Below are 20,913 nucleotides of genomic sequence, written 5' to 3'. Positions count from 1 at the left end.
TCTCCAGGCAGCTTTGTAAAGACTAGGCTTTGCCTAAAGGCGGGAGAGCAGGGTGGTGGGAATCTTGGTTTTCAGGAGGCTTGTTTGTAGAATGTTGGGGGGGGGGGGGGGACACTCTGGTTCTCCTCTGACTTTGACCTTGGAAAGGTGTCGTTAGCTGTCCAGCTTTTGTCCCTTACTGTCCCAGTCTGGTGAAGAAGGATTGCAAAGATGGTCCTGGTCTGTGGGTAGAAATGGATCCCTGCAGGCTGCATACTGACTTGGAAAACCACAGAACAGCATTATGTTGTGTTTTTCTTTATTTTGTTAAGCCTTTCCTAGGACATTTTAATCTAGTTCAGCCCCACTCAGGAGTGTGATGGACTGCAATCCCGGATGCCCCAAGCTTGACATCTCATTACAGGTGGTTGGGGGTGGGGTGCAGTGTAGGAGATATACTGGGAAGGCAAGGTAATCGTGGATACAAAAAATGTCAATACAGTTTTAATTTTGGGAAAAAAACCTGCAGTTCACGAAACCAAACAGAAAGAGCACTCAGATGCAGTTGTATGCTGCCTGGTTATAATGCCCAAGTTTGATCCCAGAAAACACTTGAGAGCATGAGCCCCCCCTCTTTGGGGGGCGGGGGCAGTAGGGGAGGTGGGAGGTGGTGGGGATGGAGCATCTCACATAGTCTGAAGCAACGTTGGTGGGTAGGTTGGTTTTGTTGAACTGTTTCTGTCATTTATCGATTTTAATCTTTAGGCAGAACCAATGTGATGGTTAAAGCAAAAGGCGTCAGTTAACATATTTTTGGTTACCTCACCTGGCTCCAGGAGGCCTGGAGAGATGCCGTGGTCTGACTGGTCCCTCAGCTTGTCAGTAGCTCAGGAAGGATGGGAGCCAGCCTTTGGCCTCCAGTCACCAAGTGTCTGCCCCCGGAGGGCTCTGTGTGCCCATGGCCCAAAGGGAGCCGATCCTTGTTGGCCGAGCTTTTAACTGTCACAGAGTGACGGTGAAAGGTGGGTGTCTTGATGCTTGGGCACATGCTGGCCACTGGCGTTGGTGGGAGGGGCCTCAGGAGCTGTCCAGTTGGGTCTGCTGCCCTGCTTGAAGCAGGGGACATTTTTCCTAATGTCAGCCCCCAATTTGCCTCTTTTCAACTCCCGGGTCAGTTTGAATGTTGGCTTTAAACAAAATACCTACTTGTTGCACAGTATGCTGTCGCAAGGACAAGGAGGGCACAGACTGCCCCCCTCCCCTCAGACTTGGCTTCGGCTACAGTCGCCACAGCCAGAGAGGTGAACGCCATCATTAAGTCCCCTCCAGCGGGACACGGCTGCCTTCAGCTCGTTCACCACCCTAGGTTGTCCTCCCAGGGCCAGTAGAGGGAGAGAGAAAAAAAGCCAGGTGGCCCCACAAGACCCACCAGCCCTGAGGTCGTTGAAGAGAAAAGAGCTCTTCCCTACCAGGTGGTGTATGGAGAAACGTGGGTTCCATGTTAGAAAAGAAAGCTTCCAGAGCTCACGACAGGCCTGCCCGCCATGTGGTGAGTGATCCTTCTCTCTTCTGAGGCCTTTGGCAGTAGCTGAAGTGACCGTTGTAGGGGACATGTGGGCCAGTGGGTGCCCTCTCCGGCCCAGCTTAGTCATTTGGGATTCCTTATTCTGGCTGTACAAAATGTACTTTAAATCGAACATTAAAAAACAAAACAAAACACTGTGCCCAAGTTTCTCCCTACCCCTCCTTACCGCCCCCCCCCCATCTCACTTGTTAGTGTTTTATGGGTTTGCAAGATTATGGAGATGTCAGCCTAAAACATAGTTCAGAGCCTGTGATCTGAGCAGACACTCGGGAAGCCTCACACACAACTCCTAGCCACGTTTGAGTGACAGTGACCAAGTACCCACGGAGAGCACGCTGTGGCCTGAGTCAGGCTTTAAACGGACCTCTTCCCTCAACAAGCTTTGGGAAGCAGCCACTGGGGGCCGGGCCTGGGCCGGGCCTGGGCGGCTGACACGGGCCGGGCAGGTGCATCACTCCCTCGGTGGTGCTGCTGCATGTTAAGCTAGGTTTAGTCTTGGAGTGTGTTTTAAAACCTTTTCCCGGGGCGGAGCCAAGATGGTGGAATGAAAGCAGTGACTTGCTTGAGCTCTCCTCCAGACCCCTCCAACTCCCTCCAAATACTCTTAAAAAAAGGCTCTAAACAAATTCTGAAGCAGCAGAACCCGCAAAAAGACAGAGTGAAACAAATTTCCAGCCCAAGACAACCTGGATGATTGGTTGGAAAGGTGTATCGCGCCAGGCTGGGAGCGCAGCACAGCTTAGGAGTGCAGGCCACAGCGAACCTGGAGCAGGCCTCGGAGGAGTGAATCACAGGCAGCTATGGAGGTTTCCAGACTCCTCAACCCACTAATGCCAAAGACAATTTAGAAGGTCAGTGGGAAAAGTCTGTTTCTGTTGGTGGTCAGAGAGGAAGGCGGGGTCTCAGCTCCATTTCCCAAGAGTGTGGCCCTGGGGGTGGGGCAGCTGTTTCCTGAGCTTCCAGCCCACAGACTGAGGGGGAATCCAGTGGCTGATCAGAGAGGGACTGCAGGGATCTCCTTGCCAGTGAGGAGGCAGGAATCTCTTGCTTTGCCCATGTGTGGATTTGGGTCACAGTTCTGGGCGGCAGTGCTGGGGTGAGGAGAAGCGCTGGCGTGGTGGAGCTTGTAGTGGCTGTGGAGAGGAACCCCTCCTCACAGTTACAGGACAGAAAGGAATACTTGTGGTCACAGGCCAGGAAAGGAGTAAACACCTCGCCCCTTATCATTACCACCTTGGAAGAACTGAAAATTACAGGTCCCTACAAGTATCTCTGAAAACAGCTACAAACCCCCTGAAGCTTGGGACAGTACATTCTCCCACATTGGAAGCAGACTCTTACCTTAACAAAGAGTTTAAAACTCAAGTAATTGGCGGGATCATGAGCAAGCAGCAAAAAGAGTCAGACATATATTATCTTACTTTGGTGAAAAGAAGATCAAAATATACAACCAGAAGAAGACAACAAAGTCAAAGCTCCTACATCCAAAGCCTCCAAGAAAAATATGAATCAGTCCCAGGCCTTGGAAGAGCTCAAAAGGGATTTGAGAAGCAAGTAAGGGAAGTAGAGGAAAAAACTGAGAGTGATGCAAGAAAATCATGAAAAACAAGTCAACAGCTTGCTAAAGGAGACCCAAAAAATACTGAAGAAAATAACACCTTAAAAAATAGCCTAACCCAAATGGCAAAAGAGGTCCAAAAAGCCAATGAGGAGAAATGCCCTAAAAAGAAAAAATTGGCCAAATGGAAAAGGAAGTCCAAAAGCTTACTGAAGAAAATACTTCCTTAAAAATTAGAATAGAGCAATTGGAAGATAGTGACTTTGTGAGAAATCACGACACAGTTGAACAAATCCAAAAGAATGAAAAATTAGAAAACAATGTGAAATATCTCATTGGAAAAACAACTGACCTGGAAAATAGATCCAGGAGAGAGAATTTAAAAATTATTGGACTATCTGAAAGCCATGATCAAAAAAAGAGCCTAGACATCATCTTTCAAGAAATTATCAAGGAAAACTGCCCTGATATAGTAGAACCAGAGGGCAAAATAGAAATTGAAAGAATCCACAGATCTCCTCCTGAAAGAGATCCCCAAAGGAAAACTCCTAGGAATATTATAGCCAAATTCCAGAGTTCCCAGGTCAAGGAGAAAATATTACAAGCTGCCAGAAGGAAACAATTCAAGTACTGTGGAAACACAATCAGGATAACACAAGATTTAGCAGCTTCTACATTAAAGGACCGCAGGGCATGGAATATAATATTCCGGAGGGCAAAGGAGATAGGATTACAACCAAGAATCACCTACCCAGCAAAACTGAGTATAATCCTTCAGGGGAAAAAATGGTCATTCAGTGAAATAGAGGACTTTCAAGCATTCCTGATGAAAAGACCAGAGCTAAACAGAAAATTTGACTTTCAAATACAGGACTCCAGTGGAACATGAAGAGGTAAACAGGAAAGAGAAATCATAAGAGACTTATTAAGATTGAACTGTTTACATTCCTGCATGGAAAGATGATATTTATAACTCATGAGACCTTTGTCAGTATTAGGGTAGTTGAAGGGAAAAAAATTATATGTATGTATATGTAGATAGATAGATAGAGGGCACAGGGTGAGTTGAAGATTAAGGGGTCATATCTGGAGAATAAAATTAAGGGATGAGAGAGGATTATACTCGGAGAAGAAGAAAGGGAGAGGTAGAATGGGGTAAATTATCTGACACACAAAAAACCAGAAAAGAAAAGTCTCTCACAGTGGAGGGGAAACAGGGGAAGGTGAGAGGGATGAGGGAATCTTATTCTCGTAGGATTTGCCTTAAGGAGGGAATAGCATACACATTCACTTGGGTATGGAAATCTGTTTTACCCTACAGGAAAATAGGGGGAGAAGGGGACAAGAGAGCAGAGGGATGATAGAGAGGAGGGCAGATTGGGAAAGAGGGTAATCAGAAGCAAATACTTCTGAGGAGGGACAGGGTCAAAAGAAAGAATAGAATAAATGGGAGGGCAGGATGGATTAAGGGAAATAGAGTTAATTTTTAACCACATGTCTACTATGGACGTGTTTTTCATGACTGCACACGTACAGCCTATATTGAGTTGCTTGCCTTTTCAATGAGGGTGGGTGGGGAGGGAGGAAGAGAGAAAATTTGAAACCTAAAATTTTAAAAACATATGTTTAAAAAAAATCTTTCACATGCTACTGGGAAATAAGAAATACAGGAAATGGGGTACCGAAGTCTGTCCTGCCCCCTACAGGAAAACAGAATGGGAAGGGGATAAGAGAAGGGGGGAGAGATAGAAGAGAGGACAGACTAGGGGAAGGGATATTCAGAATGCATGTCTTCTTGGGGTGGGGGGAGGGGGAGATGGGGTGAAAATTTGGAACTCAAAATCTTGTGGAAGTGAATGTTGAAAACTAAAAACAAATAAATTTATATTATATATATAAAAAAAACTTTTCCCCATCTGCACCTTCTGAAGGTATTTCTTTAACAAACTGTTACTTTTGTGTGACCCATAAAGTAGAATTTTGAGAGCTAAGTTGCTTTAAGTGAAGTGGATTTTTTTTAAAGATGGCCAAGCAGACTTGGGGTTATTACTATTCTTTATGCCTCTGAATTCCCCATCCCAAAGACACTTTTCTCCTGGATTTTGCCCCACCCATCATTTCTCCTCTCTTTCCACAGGTTCCTCTCCCCCACCCTGCATACACATGGAAGAGAAGTCCTTGCCTCCACATCAGATACCACCCATTCACTCTTCAGCCCCCTGCAAGCTGGTTTCCTATTCTGCTTCTTGGTTACCAAGTCCAGTGCCCTTTTCTTGACTTTTCTGTCAGCCATCAGCACCCCATCCTTCTAGGTATTCTCTCCTTTGGGGAGGTTTCTTTGTGCTCTTCTCCCTGTTTGCTAACTCTGAGTGTCCCCCCATTCTCTGTAATCTTTTGGTGATCTCATCCCCTTTCACGGATTCACGGATTCACGGAATGCCTCTCCTTAGTACAGATTCCGCCTTTCCAGACACCTGCTGGGCATGAAACGCAGGTACGTCAAGCTCAGTACGCCCCAAACCATCCCCATTTCCTTCTCTGTCAGTGGCCCTGCCAGACTGTCACCCACCACACCTGGCAGTTGCCAGTCCCGACTGGCGATGCTGCTGCAATATTTTCCTCATCCTCCTCGTTTTCTGCTGTCGTCATCGGTTCTCTGGACCAGTGGTTTCCAAAATGGGATTCATGCCCCCTGTGGGTTGTGCAGGATATCCATTGGGGTGCATGAGATGGCAAAAATTCCATTTCTTTCTACCAAAAAAGAAAGAACTCGAGCTTTATGCACACTTGATACACCGGTTAACATTGGAGTCCTTCATCGGTCCGTATGCCAGTCAGTCCCATGTCCCGTGAGGTGTCCTTCCTGTTGAGTGCCAGACAGGGGCAGCTCTGTAGCATGGCGTCCTCCGCATTCGTTTGCTGTTAGCATGTTGCAGCATGTTACAGTGCGTGTGCGCCCAGTTCAGTGGATTTCGGATCATGTTGCATAGTTTTAACTGAATTAACCCTCACAAAATGGAGATGTGACTGAAAGAAATGCTAGGCAGGGAGCTGCCGGCAGATCACCCTGATGACGTAGACACGACTGAACAGTGAGAGAACAGGAGAGCTGGCCCCGGTCACAGTATGGAGCAGAGCCGACGATGAGCTCATCAGACTTCAGAAACACCCTGCCCCAAATTGGACATTGGACATCATTGAAACACAGCTGAGTGTCGTCTCTCTTAAGTGAGAAACATGGGTTTTTACCCTGGGACATTAGCTAATGATGGACACGGTGCATAAAAACTCCAGGGTTTTTACCCAAAAGGACGCGTGGCGCATCCGAAAGCTCTCGTCTCTGCGTGCCTTCGAAAACTGGGAAACAGACTTTTCTGACCTCTCTGAATCTGTCAGTAGTTTCTTTGGGTTTTGAACCGGTTTGTTGAAAATATAAAGAAGTCACACTTCCCAGTTAGTTTGCAAGAGCAATATGGAAATTACTAGTTGGATTACAACAAAAAATGTTTGCGTATAACAAGTGGAAGGTGTTGAAAGATGAGTATCTGAACGCCTGAACTCCACGTTCCGGGCCCCACGCCCCACCTGCCTTTGTGAACAGCAGAGGAAGCTCAGAATGTCCAAAACAGAGTTGGGGCTCATCTTGCTCCTGAAAACCCTCCCTTCTGAACGCACTGTACCTATTTCTGTGGAGGGTACCCCCATCCTTCTTAGCCACTCAGGCTTGAAACCTCAAGTCACCCTGGCCTCCTCATTCTGTTGGCCCCCCTAGCCAAGCTGTGGCCAAAGTCTGTCATTTCTACACCACCTTCTCTCTCACCTGGCCCCCACCCTGGTGCTGACCCTTGTCACCTCACAACTGGACCTTTGCCATAGCTGCTGGGGTGGGGGTCTGCCCGCCTCAGCTCCTCACTCTAGCCCATCCTCCATTTAGCCACTAAAGTGATTTTCCTAGAGTGCAGATCTGTTCGTGTCACCTCCCTCAGTCAGTAAACTCCCCTGGCTCCCTATCACCACTAGGATCGAATACAAAAATCCTTGGATTGGCATTGGAAGCCCTTCGTGTTCCACCTAGTACCCTCCTGCCTTTCCAGTCTTCTTACACCTTCCTCCCTACCATGTACTCTTCAGTCCACTGACTCCAGCATGGCTCTGCTTCTCCTCTTCTTCCTTGGAGAGCTCTCTGCCTTACCATTTCCTCCTGATTGCCTGTTAGCTCATGAGCCTCTCAAGAGTAGATACTGTGAAGGTTTTCATCTTTCCATCCACCCCTCCCCCATTACCTGACATAATATTTTAAAGGCATGGAATGTTTGTTGAAATGTTAATTGATTTTATTTCCTGAATTAACATGATCCACTACTTAATTGCCTTTCCATGTGGAGGTTTGTTTTTGTACTTCAGGGGGGAAATCCCTATGTTCATTGGAAGGGAGTTTGGGGTGACAGAGCAAGAAGGATCTTTTTTCCTCTTTGGTATCATAGAGATATATGCATTGATAAGCCGAGAGTGACCATTATAACTTTTTAATTTTTTTTAATTATAAAGAAGAGGATTGTAAATGAAACTGAATCTCCAGTGTTAAGCTTTGGTAGCTTAAAATCACATAGAAGAAACATGATAAAATGCCTCAAAGTGCTTACAAAACTTCCCCGACTATGCTTCCTTCAGAATTTCCTTCTGTCTCATCTTTGCTCTTAAAAAACAAAAAGTTCAAATGACCCTCTTTTTATTGTCTTCTATTTATTGGCTGACACCCCCCCCATCTTTCTGTCCCCAGATTTTGAGCCGGGGAGGGAGGGAGAGAGAAACAAACCCCTTGTAACAAATAGTGAAGCGAAACCACTTGGCGATGACCGTGCCCATAAATGCAGGTTCCTTTCTGCCTCTGGACTCCGTCCCTCGTCGAGGCTTTCATCCTGGGCCCTCTGAGGAGATGCTGCTCAGTGTATCCCCAGAGTTCCAAGGTCTTCCACAGTTATTTTTCTTGCCTCTGCCTCATACTAACTTTTTGCCACTGGTATGTTTTTCCCATAGTGCTGGTCCCAAAGGTGATAACATCTATGAATGGAGATCAACTATTCTGGGGCCTCCAGGATCAGTCTATGAGGGGGGTGTCTTCTTCCTTGACATAACCTTTACACCCGAATATCCCTTCAAGCCTCCAAAGGTAAGACGCTTCCTGATCTAATGCTGAACGTTATCCATTCCCCCAAGAACAGTGAGCCGTGAAAGATTCTGATTGGCCTCATGCATTGAAATCTTAAAGCCGTTGAGGCTGAGCTAGCTTCAGGTGCAGTCGTCATCACAGAATCCAGCATCCAGCGGGGTCCTTGGGCTTTTGTGTTGCCCAAGGGTCTGTATAATGGGATGGTGGATAGAGTCGTCAGGAAAGAGCGCCCACCTTGGCCCTTGAGATCCGTGGTTCTTGTCTTCAGGACTCAGAGTGTACCAACACGACAGCTGACGGAGTTGGGGCCGCTTTATGGCACCACATAGCAATGTCAGCTATAGCTCCGTCTTGCCTTTCACTTCTCAGATGTCAGAGCTGAACTTGCTTCATTTTCCTGACCTTTTTTCTGAATCAGGATCTCTCACCTCCTGTCCATTAGGCTGTGGAAATCCAGTTATCCACAGTGATTTAGAGTAAATTGTTCCAGCCTGTATAATTTGTATAAATTTACAAGTGCCAAATAAAAAGTGGGAAATTGTGGTTATTTTTAATATTCTGTTCAAATAACGTTAATGACCTTGGAGTCTGGTTTTAGAAAGCACAACTAGATAATCATCTTTCCTGGCTACTTACAAGTTTATTACTTGATTACAGATGTCAAAACTCAGCCTGATTTTAGATTTTTTAACATATATATAAATAACTGAAATGTTTGTCAGCGTGTATCTTTATTTTCTATCTACACTATGCTTAAATTGATTCGTTTCCATAGGATTTATCAGTGTGATAGCCCTGGTCCAGACTGGTCAGTGAACATGAAATTTAGGCAACCCCCTCCCCCCCTTTAATGATGGCTTTCATATTTATTTTAGCCCAGACCACCACTCAGAGTGAAAGGCTCAAGTTGGGGGCTTTAGTTTTGGAGGGAGGGCAGGTCTTGTTTTCTTAGACTGTGCTGCTCACAGTGACTGCACCGGGCTCGCCTAGTTCCCTGGCGTTTGGGGAAAGGGCTGAGAACCCCAAGCAGAAAAGCCCTGAATTGTTAGAGTGAATGGCAGCAAGCCCATGCAGGGGAGCTCAGGGAGTCCTGGAGTTCTGGACTCACTGGGGGGCTGCAGGGCGTGGCTGCCGCAAGCGTGAGGATAGCGGTAGGAAGCTGGGAAGCGCGGCATCCTCTGAGGAGGAGGAGAAGGCGAAGAGAAGAATTGTAAAGAGCAGGCACAAAAGCCAGAGCACCCAGCCACCTGGGATCTCTTAGTTTCAGGGTACCAAGCCCAGGACACCCCCGTAGCCCCTGCAGCACACTTGGTCCAGAAAGAACGGCAGGACCACCTGGTAGAAGTGTCGTCATGATGAAGCTGCTTACAGAGACACGTCGATCCCCTGCCGTCGGGACTCCACGCGTGGTGTGCGTCAGGGATGGAGATGTTCTCTGTGGAACGTGCTAGTGGGCAGGAGAGTGTGAGGTGGAGCCTCCTTCCTTGTGGAGTTGGACACCACGAATGTCTAAGGACAGGGAGCAGCAGGCATTATTTACTGTGGATACAGCCCTGGGGCTGGAGTCAGGGGGACCTGAATCTAGCCTCCGACGTTCATAACTGTGACTGCTTGCCTCAGTTTCCTCATCTGTAAAATGAGGATCATGACAGCACCTGCCTCCTGGCATTGTTGTGAGGATGGAATGAGATAAATATTAGTAAAGCGCTTGGCAGTAGGAGGCTCTTGGCAGATGCTTGATTCCTCCCCCCCGCCCCTTCCTCCAGATTTCCATGACCCTGCTCTGTCCTGATTCTCCTCCTGCCTCCATGACCACTCCTCGCTCAGTCATGCTGCTGACCGTGGGTGGCCCCAGGGCTCCGTCCTGGGCCCTCTTCTCTTACTCCCTGCTCCCATGGATTCATTATCTCCGTGCTGATGGTTCTCAGGCCACTTCATCTCATCTAAATCCTCGTGGACTTCTCCCACAGGGAATCCTGTAAATCTGGCCTTCATCTTTCCCCCAGACTTCCCCTTCTTCCTCACTTGGCTGTGGCTGTGGGAGGTGCCTCCAGCCCGGCTGCCATCTTCACCCTCCGTGTCCAAGCTGTGACGTTGCAACCCCCTCGGGCAGGCCCTCAGCCCCTGGTGCCTGGTGGGTCTGTCGGCCTCAGCTCCTTCCTGCTCCTGGTCCATCTTTGAGTCACGGGGATCTTCCTAACCCAAAGGTCTGACCACGTTACCTCCCCTCTCTCAGACTCAAAAAGAGGCTCTGTATTGCCTCCAGGACCATAACTGCTCCCCTTGACATTCGAAGCCCTTCGCCACCCCAGCCCTCCCCCCCACCCCCACCCCCACCCTCCACCCCCCACGAGAGGCCTGTGCTGTGGGTGGTTCATCCTGTCTGTATGTCATCTGCTCGGAGGGTTTTTACATCATCTCCCTTCCTGGCCTGAGAACTCCTGCCTTTCTTTGTGCCTGGCACAGAGGCGCTTAATAGATGTCGATTGGCTGAGAGAGTCATGTTCGTAATTCACAGCACTGCTCTTAGAGTTAATCAGCACTTTCCATGGGTAAATTAGGATGAAATGAATGTTTTACCCTGAAATGTGTTTGACTGGCAGCCAGGCAGTATTGTCTCCTCTCATCCTGGGATCTCCTGCCCCCTGCACCTCCCTGGAGCCCGGTCCACAGTTTCTGTCTCACTGGCTCCTGACGCCCTCCCACCGGCCTTCTGCACCATCTGTGGTCAGAGAGGCTGGCCCTTTGCAGAGCCCAGTGTGTGCACTTCGTTTCCCTGGGCTGTGAACATGAAATCTAGTACTTAATTCAGGCTTGAGATGCCGATGGATTTTGTTCTGGTCGTTTTGCCAGCGTAACGGCAGGCGATGTCTTTTCTCCTCAGCCTCTGGCTCCTCTCTCGTGGTTAATAACGGCATAACTGTGTTGTGCGGCTCCCGGAGTGGCCTAACAGAGCAGGCTGCAGGCTTTGACAGCTTTAAGACCCGTGTCTCATTGCTTCCTGTCTCTCCAGCCTTCTTAAACTATCGGAGCGCAGATTTGCCGACCAGGCCAGTTTTTGAGATTTGCCCAGTTCCTGTGACACGCTGTAGCCACGTGTTTTGATTGGGCAGGACTTCCCGAAGCCATCAATGTCACTTTTGCTTTTTCAAGTAAACTGCTCACAACAGTGTTTTCTCTGCCTCCTCACATGCATCTGTGCTACTTCCCCGACATCATCATAACGGATGCTCAGGGAATACGAACTAATTTTAGTATTACTCTAAATAAAATAAATTATAAATTACTCTGAAACCAGATATAAATTATTTGTACATTCTATCCTATTTTTAGCTTTCCATTCTGGATACATGAGAGCTGTATTTCTCTTATGAAAAGAGTTTATTTACCGAAAGGTTCCTGGGGTGGAGTTCATGCCTGTGAAGAGAAAGGCGTGCGGATGAGTTCTGGTATCTCCCTGGCTCCTCAGAACCCCGTGAGTGAAGTCGCCACGGGGATCGTAGCCCACCTGGGTAAACTAGGAGTATTAGAATCCAGGTTTAACACCCGAGGGGACAGAACCATTCGTACGCTTCTACATCTTCAGCCCTGTCCCACCTTACCCTTCAGAGCAATGGCCAGTCCCGGGGAGGGCCGTTTTCACTGTGAATGGACAGCAGGTCCCGCCAAGCCAGCAGCACGGGCCTCTGTGCTCCGAAGACCAAGGCCAGGGTCCCCGGACGAAGGGCGCCTGAGCGTCTTTGGCCCCAGCTTTCTCCGTGCATCCAGAGGGGCTGTAATCCTTGATGGGGGAAGTACTTGCATCCCCAGGAAGTCCAGGCCCCTCTGCCGGACACACCGTAGTGGGCACGGACAGTGAGCTGGTTGTTTCATTCATCTCTTGAATTTACAGTAGTTTGGGTCACTTGGTTGTTCCTTGCCACACAGCAGCGTTCCAGAACATGATGATTGTGTTTTAAAACTAGCCATCCAAAATCAACGGCAGACACACCTGGGGGTTCTTTGACATGGTGAAAGGTTTCCTTTTCTAAGGTCTCTGAATATGTTTAATGCATTAAATGATATTAAACATATAGTCTTGGTTTTCAAACACTGAAAGAAGACTTTTCCATTTCCTTTCAAGTCTTCTGTCAGTTCAACAGACATTCTTCAAGCATCTCCCACCTTCTCTGGACAGTGAACACCGGGCTTTCCAGGTTATCGTAAATAAGTGTGCCCTCCTTTGGAGGAGGAAATGGGCCCGGAGAGGGGCTGTGACTCGCCTAGGGTCACACAGCTAGGACATAGAAGGCCCGGAACGTGGGCCACATCCCATCCCATCCCATCCCAGAAGCTGGAAGTTGGTGTTTTACCGTTAAACAGACCAACAGCTGTTACTTATGGATCAGTGAACAAAAAGGAATGCCTTTTCTTATGATAAGCAGTAGGCCGGCAAGGCCAGGGAAGCACATCGAGAGAGCATCTGCCTCTCCTGTTCTTACTGGTGGCACCTCTGATCTTCCAGGTGTCCATCTTGAAGCTGTCCAGTCCTTTCTGCCTCGTCCCCCTCTCGGCTCTGCCCAGCTGCCGCCCCTCCAGACGAGCTCATTCACTGGACGCCCTCCCCCTGCACGCTCTGCCGCTCAGACTCCCGTGACTGACCGCTCTTCTCTCTCGGCTCCCTGGGTCCACGCAGACTCCATCCCTGGCCCTCTTTGCGTTGTCCTGCTCTTGGGCATGGGCGATGACGCCTGCGCCCCTTCCTCCCGCCTGCGTCTAGCTGCCTGCTCCTCCAGCGAGGCTTTTCTGACGCTCTGCCCGCTTCCTTCCTCAAGCCTGCTGTACCTCTTCGCTCAGCTTGGCACATTCTGTTCTTACAGCTGCTAAGCGTGTAGCACTTAATAGGTGCTTTGTAAATACTTGTTGACAGCTGTGAAAAAGCATTTGAATTAATCTGTGTTTATAAGTTCAAAAAGAGCCTGACTAGTTTCATTAGCTTTTTATGGAAAATGGTCATTTGGGGATTCAGACTCATAGAGTGAAAATATTTACTATTTCAGGTGAAATATCTTTCCACAGAACTGATAGAATAAAATCCCTTCAGTTTTCCTCTCTCACTTGGTGGTCCTGAAGTGCTAGAGCCTAGCTCTGTTTGCTTAAGAAATCAGTTCTCTCGGCAACACAGAATTGGCGGCTTTCTGGGAAATTCTGGTTTTTAGACAGGAGGAGCCAAGTGGCAGGAGATGTGGTTGGAATAGACTTTGATATGGAATGTTAGAGCTAAAAAAGTGGAAGTGGAAGTAGAAGAACTATTACTCACCTGTGGGCCAGTTAACAGATTTTTCTACATGTATCCAATGTTCTTTGGTTACCATTTTGACTTTTTATTAAACATTTTACAGAGTGTCCTATCATTTTGTGTATAAGTCTGCAGTGACCCATTTGGAATGATCTTTATATTAACTTTGAAGTAATGTAATATTGCCAACCAACACAAGAGGTCAGCAGATAACCAGCCATCCTAAAATTTAGTATGAAAATATTGTTTCAGCCTTTAAGGTGGCGAAGGGGTGGTTTAGATCTAAAACACGGTATGTCTTAAATATAATTCTACTTTCTGCTGGCCTTAACATCATTGTGTGCTTAAGATTTGCTCATCTTCAGCTTTATTTCAACCAACCTTGTACATCAGTGGCAGGGGTGGTCTCCAACTTGCTTCTCACCAGGCATTTGTTGTCTTTCCACCTTCATTAGCACGTGCTCCAGGCTGAGGCCCATACTGGGCTTTGGGAGCGATTGAGACATAAGAAGTCCCTGGGCCTACAAAGGAGGGCCTGACAGCCTCGTAACTACACTATTATGTCAGGAATGAGTTTGCATGAGATTCGTATCCGAGAGAGCCTTGCAGATCATCTAGTCCAAATTTCTTATTTTACAGATGAGAAAAGTGAGACCCACCAAGCAAAAAATACGTTAAGCTCTTGCTGCACAGGAGCCACTAAACCAAGTGCTAGGGGAAATACAACACTTAGAAAAGATATAGTCCTTGCCCTCAGGAAGTTTACAGTCTAGTAAGAAGACAAGACAGATATCGGTCACAAGCAAAGGCTAGAAAGGTGAGGTGGGGGCAGATCTGAAAGAAGGGTGGGCTTTGAATGCCAGCTCAGAGCTTGGGCTTGACTTAGTGGGCGGTGGGGAGCCACAGAAGTTCACTAAATGATTGAAGAGGGGGAAATGGAAGCAGGACGCATTGTTGGGAGAATGGGCTGGCAAGGAGAATCTTGCCACTTCCCCCAGTGGGGAAGAGAGGATGTACCGGAAAATGGTTGTGTAGGTAGAACCAGTAGGCTTTGATCGTTGTGATGGGATATGAAAGACATTGGAGAATTGAGAAAGGGCTGCTGGACTTGGCAGCAGAGAGCACATGTGACACCTTTGGGAGCTGGTTGTGAGGAAACAGACATCGGGGGAAACACCTTTTCGTAAAAGTTTGTCAGTAAAGGGGAAGAGAGAGACGGCATGGCCCTCTGGCTGAGGTCACACGGTCAAGGGAGGATTTTTTTAGGATCAGTGGGAGAGCTTACCGTATTGTAGCTGGTGTCGAATGGGGCAGGGTCGCAAGTAGTGGGGAGGGCATTGTGATATAGACAGAGAAAGCCATCGTCCCCTGCAGGCAGGATTGGAAAAGCAGAAAATATAATTTAATAAGATGTCATGGCACCTCGGCTGTTGTCACAGGATAACTTTTCTCCCCAGGTTACATTCCGGACGAGAATCTATCACTGTAACATCAATAGCCAAGGGGTGATCTGTTTGGATATTCTGAAGGACAACTGGAGCCCGGCCCTCACCATATCTAAAGTGCTCCTTTCCATCTGCTCCCTGCTCACTGACTGCAACCCTGGTAAGACGGAGGTGCCCTAACTGACCCTGTGAGATGTCCCCGTCCTCATACCCTCTCTCAGAAACATGTTTGATGTTGTAAACAGATTAACCAAGACTTCTTCAAGAAAAAAAAAATACAGTGCATGTTTTACTTTACCAGCAATTTTGTTTTTGCTTTTTTTTTTTTTTGGTGAGGTGATTGGGGTTAAGTGACTTGCCCAGGGTCACACAGCTAGTAAGTGTTAAGTGTCTGAGGCTGGATTTGAACTCAGCCGCTCCTGACTCACTGTGCCACCTAGGTACCCCTGTTTTACCAGCAGCTTTTTAAAAAATATAGCTGTTGGGGCAGCTAGGTGGTGCAGTGGATAGAGCACCGGTCCTGAATTCAGGAGTACCTGAGTTATAATCCGGCCTTAGACACATAACACTTACTAGCTGTGAGACCCTGGGCAAGTCACTTAACCCCATTGCCTAGCAAAAAATAAAAAAATTTTTAAAAATTAAAAATATAGCTGTGTACCAAAGAAAGCATGAACCCAGAAAATTAGGATAAGTCTATAGAAGTCTGTTATATTGGATGAAATAAGAAATTGTAGAGCAGCAGTTTCGCTAAGCACTGTGGCCCAGTGTGGGTGCTTTGGGCACCGTTCTTTGCTCGTTAGCTGAGGATCAGCTCATTTGCATCATTCTCTCCCCTGGCCCATTTGGCCAGCTGGTCAGACAGACAGAAGTCAGCGATCTGATAGACCACAGCAGTGTTTTCAGCTTGGCTTTCCCCAGTCCCCACCTGAAACTGCCACCTTTGCCGTGCTGCTGGCTGCCTGTGGACACAGTAGGTAGTTAGTTATTTTTCCAGAGAGACATCGAATTGCAGAGCTACGGTATTTCTGCTGTATTCTAAATAGCAAACAACACGGCCTTTTCAGCATGAACTAAGTGGGAGTGGTGGAATTGAGCTGAAAGCATTTTGGCTACAAACTTGAATTCTAAGTTCCCTGAAAAATTGGATGCTGTTCAACTCAAGAAGCATTTGCAAAATGCCTACTCTGTGTAAGGTATATTGCTGTAGATTTAGGTAAACTTGGAATTCCACAGTAATCCATCACTTCTATGAAGGCTGCGCTCCAAGGCAGCCTCAGCGAGGTAAAATACAGTGATAGAAGTGGATGGAGGTAAGCAGTTACTCTGAGCAAATGGAGTCATTCTTGGGAGACCATCTCTGCTTGCTCCAGGCCCTTGGGGTCCTGTCGCTCAGTCGTCCTTGCCCAGTGAGCTCAAGGCCGAGCAGTGCACATGCAGGCTGTGACACCTCTGGAGGAAGAGAGACGGGTCTTTTTTCCTCAGCTTTTCCCCAGGACAGAGCTTGGTCATAATTTGAGAGGATTCGGTTAACTTGTGCTTACACTGTTCCGTGTCTGGGGTTTGCCAGCTTCTGGGGATGGTCGTGTTCATCGTTGTTTGGGACCCAGTAAAATTCCAGTACGTCAGACCGTCACGGTTTGTGGACCATCCCCCGATTCGGCAACACCTACTTTTGGCAAAACCTCCAGTTCTTTGCCACCTCAAAAAGGGCTTCTCGTGAAGATTTTCACAGTACCGTTTGTTGTGTTAGGCCTCCCTGGGACATACTTGCCAGACATTCGACAAGCCTCTATCTTGGGCCTTCCCTGGGTCAGGCATCGGATACAAAGAAAGGCAAAACCATCATGCCTGCTTTGACACATCTCATATCTTAATGAAGGAGGCAGTGTGCAGATCGTCTACACACAGGAGAGAGAGAGGGATGGACGTGTGTGGTGTGTGTGTGTGTGTGTACGTACACACAGTAGTATGAGGCACTAGTGTGGGGGGAGACAAGGAAGAGCTTTTTGCAGAAGATGAAATTTGAGGTGAATCTTGACGGAAGCCAAGGGGCAGAGGAAAGAGGGGAGACCATTTTAGGAATACCGGACAGCCAGTGAAAAGGCGCAGAACTGGGAGGAGGATGTTTGAGCAAGTATTAGTACGTATATGAAGTCTTCTGGTAGGAGGGCACAAGTTAGGATGGAGAGGAAAATTGGGACAGGCACTAAACTCATCAGATCTCTGGATCAGAGGGTTCTAAGCATTTGAGAGACCACCTTAACCATGAATGGTGAGACAGATTCACAGCTCCACCAACTATGTAGTAGTGTCGCCTGTCTGCCCGTGGTTCTTCCACACTGTCTCTCCCATTTTTTTATCTTCGCCAGGTGAAAGGCAAAGCCTGTCCGTTTTGATCTGCACTTCTCCTAGTCTTCTGATTCAACCAAACTTAATAAAATTGTCTATAAATTACTCGGATTTCCCCTAGAGCAGAATATGAGAAGAGGATCCTAGATGAGGCACACTGATAGCGGAAACAGTAACTACAGAATCACAATACCCTGGAGATAGTGGACGTTCTGCTTGTCTGAAATGACATTACAGTGTTATTAATGATGACTGAGTCAGTTTGGTTTTTTAATTTAGTGCCTCCCTCACAGTTGTTTCCAGTGTTTACAACCTTTTTTTTTTTTAATGAGACAGTGGAGTTAAGTGACTTGCCCAGGGTCACAACTAGTGAGTGTTATGTGTCTGAGGCTGCATTTGAACTCAGGTCCTCCTGACTCCAAGGCTGGAGCTCTAGCCACTGCACCATCCAGCTGCCCCTACATTTTTTTTTTTTGCTTGCTTTGAGACTGAGTTCTACCTGGTTTGTGCAGGCTGGAAATGGAATGGCGGTGTTAAGGCCCACCACTTCTCAGCATAAGAGCTTTGGGCCTGAGTCATTTCACCCCACCACCTGAGGTGGCCTCATCTTAGCCACCCTGTAGTCACCACTCCCAGAGTGGTGCCAGACTTCATGCAGATACTCAGTTGATCCCCCAGCCTCAGTCTCCCCAAGAGTGGAGATTATAGAAAGATAGAATACATTAGAAAACTTCCATCAGTAATTAAAATAAAACTTTTTGCATCAGAGTAAGGTAGAGGTAGAAGGGAACAAGCATTTATTAATCATCTACTATGTGCACTTAGAAATGTGATCTCATTTGCTTCTCACAAGCACCCGGAGACATGGGCGCTGTTATTATCCCCATTTAATAGTTGAGGAAAAGAGGCAGACAGAGGTTAGATGACTTGCCTGGGGTCATGTAACTACTAAGTGTCTGAAGTCAAATTTGAACTCAGGTCTTAGGCTCAGTGCTAACCACTGCACCACCTAGCTACCCCAGAACACATTTCAGTTATTTGAAAAATTCACTTCCATGGAATACTATTCGTTCCTGGTGATACCAACAGTGTTACTTTATGAAGAATGATATTCAGTAGCCTAAAGATCTGTTGTTCCTGGAACATAGAAGACGGGGTGGGGCGGGACGGGGTTAGCCTGGACAGTAACTCGGGGTGCTTCTCTTCTGTCTCCTGCTGCTCCCCTCAGCTGGCAGGGCCCAGTGAGCCTGTTTTGTTCGGGGCTCTTGCACGCTCCTTCCCGTCAGACTGAGCGCCGAGAGAACAGGGACTGGCCTTTGCCTTTCCTGGCATCCTCCGTGCATAGCAGCGTCTGGTACCTAGTAGGCATTTACTCTACCAATGCTTATTGACTATCATGTTTTAGAGTCCCATAGAAAACTGGCAATAAAGTGTGTGTGATGAGATCTGCAAGATACATTGTTCATTGATTGCTTCATCCGCATTCACTGGATGCAAGTTTCTGTCCATGCGTTAAGATTCTAAATTTTATTTATTCCTTCTCCTGGTCTTAATGAGTAATAATTTCCTGTTATTTCTTTCTAGCTGACCCCTTAGTGGGAAGTATCGCCACTCAGTACATGACCAACAGAGCAGAACACGACAGAATGGCCAGGCAGTGGACCAAGAGATACGCGACATAAATTGGGTTTTCACCAAATTCACATTATTTGTCTGTGATGGAAAGAGCTGCTTATGATTTTGAAAGGGTGGGGGGAGGGTGGGTGCTGATAAAGAGTAGGGTATTTCTATAACAGATTTTATTCAGTCTTTTATTTCCTAAGATTTTGTTGTTGTAACTTAAGGTATCTTGCTACAGTAGACAGTTAGAATTGGTAATAGCATCTTTTAAGACTGTCATTAGTTCTGCAATATTAACTCAAATAATAGTGCAGAAAAGAATGTACACTTAGACATTTGGGTTCTGTTGCTTGCAATATGTAAAAGATTAAAAACAGCTTAATTTTGTACAGGTACACATGGCATTTATGTAAAGTCCTTCCAAGATTACCCTTTTTTTCTTCTTTTTTCTTTTTCTTTTTTTTTTTTTTTGTAAAAAGTTGTTGGTTTTTCCCCCCATGAGAGGGAACATTGATATTTAACAGTTGCTTTTTAGATACTGTCATCTCATGATATATAATATGGAGAAGTGGATATATGGCACCATATAGGAAATAAGTAGTTAATGTATTTTATTTTATATGCCAATCTACTTTAGTGTGAAAAGATTAGAGGCTTTAATCAGGACTTACAGAAACCTGTAGTGAAATACCTTAAGCTGTTTTAAGTGTAAGGCGTGGAATAGGAGTCACTCAGTGGATTGGTTCTATGTTGTGGGCTACTTCAGTCTGCCTTTGTTACTGTGCTAATAAAACGCTATTAAAAAACAAGGCTGCCACCCTTGTGTTGAGTAACTTTCTTTATCTCTTGATAGAGGTTCTAAGGTCACATCTGCCTTTCACTTGTTCTAAGCTGTATTGCTGAAAGAAGTAACATTAGCTTTATCAATAACGGTGAAGCCAGGACATGGTTTGAAATAGAAGCTTCATTAATGAATTAAGTCAGCATCTGGGTCAGCTTTTCTAAACTGCAGATCATGTGAATATTCTGACCCCACCATTCTGCTGCAAATTTAGGGTTTACAGTTCCATGAGACTGATTGGCTTGCAAGATTAATTTTACTATGTTCAAAGTACAGTTGGGTGGAAAAGTTGAATGTATTTTTTTAAGTCTTAATTTTACTGTTTACTTATACAATCTACCTCACCCACAGTAATTAGGCCTTCTCTCCCGTCCACCCAAGTTATTAATTTCTCCAGATGCTAGTATCTCCCACCACCCATCCTCCTGAACAGGGTAACTAAGAGGCAGCTCATAGAGGAACAGAAGGCAAGAAGGTAGCCCCAGGATAAACCTTGATTCTCCACTTTAATACCATGGAATGGTATTATTAAATGCTTTAATGGTAGCCCTCAAGACCTACACTACAGTATCAGTAGTCAGATTTTTTAAATATATTATTACTACTTCTCAATAGAAGTAGAATGGAACAAGCTATTTTCAGAAGATAAAAGAACAGAGTAAGTAACCCATTCTTTAGTAATGCGGTAGCTTCCTCTAAGGTTAAAGCCACAAAGAGGACCTAGATCAGTAACTTCAGTAATTAGGTTGGTACAAGTCAGAAGCCCCAACAGAGTGGGGGGGGGGTGCACACTGATGGAATGTCAGAACACCCTGGCCCTGGTGGACCACGAGTCGTGCATGTGCGCGCACGTGTGTGTGTGTGTGTGTGTGTGTGTGTGTGTTGGGGCCTAGAGGTGCCTTATCCCAGCTCATGCCCAAGCAGCCAAAATACTGCCAAAGCATGAAAGGTTAAGTTAAGTTTTTTGAATGAGAGCATGAAGGCACTTTATGTAACGATCCACTCTGAGTCCTCCAGTTAATCATGTTACTGCAGTATAAAGTGTTCTCAAAGAGAAGCAGGGGGAATCCCAGTCACCTCAAGGC

General features: G+C 46.6%; 1 protein-coding gene across 2 annotated transcripts in view; it reads left to right on the top strand.

The window, feature by feature from the left end:
* The window catches only part of UBE2E1 (ubiquitin conjugating enzyme E2 E1), a 69,804-nt gene extending 50,008 nt beyond the window's left edge, over positions 1–19,796 (top strand). For both annotated transcript variants that reach the window (XM_020971066.2, XM_020971067.2), the window contains 3 exons: positions 8,160–8,292; positions 15,028–15,175; positions 18,952–19,796. In XM_020971066.2, coding sequence (XP_020826725.1) covers positions 8,160–8,292; positions 15,028–15,175; positions 18,952–19,049 — 379 coding nt within the window. In that variant the 3' untranslated portion in view covers positions 19,050–19,796. The remainder of the gene's footprint in view (positions 1–8,159; positions 8,293–15,027; positions 15,176–18,951) is intronic.
* The last annotated feature ends 1,117 nt before the right edge of the window (positions 19,797–20,913 follow it).

This window comes from Phascolarctos cinereus, unplaced genomic scaffold, assembly GCF_003287225.1.
Source record: "Phascolarctos cinereus isolate Bilbo 61053 unplaced genomic scaffold, phaCin_HiC Scaffold_1;HRSCAF=81, whole genome shotgun sequence".
Classification (NCBI taxonomy): Eukaryota; Metazoa; Chordata; class Mammalia; order Diprotodontia; family Phascolarctidae; genus Phascolarctos; species Phascolarctos cinereus.
Note: the sequence above shows the minus strand (reverse complement) of the source record. Positions and strands in the feature narration are given on the sequence as shown.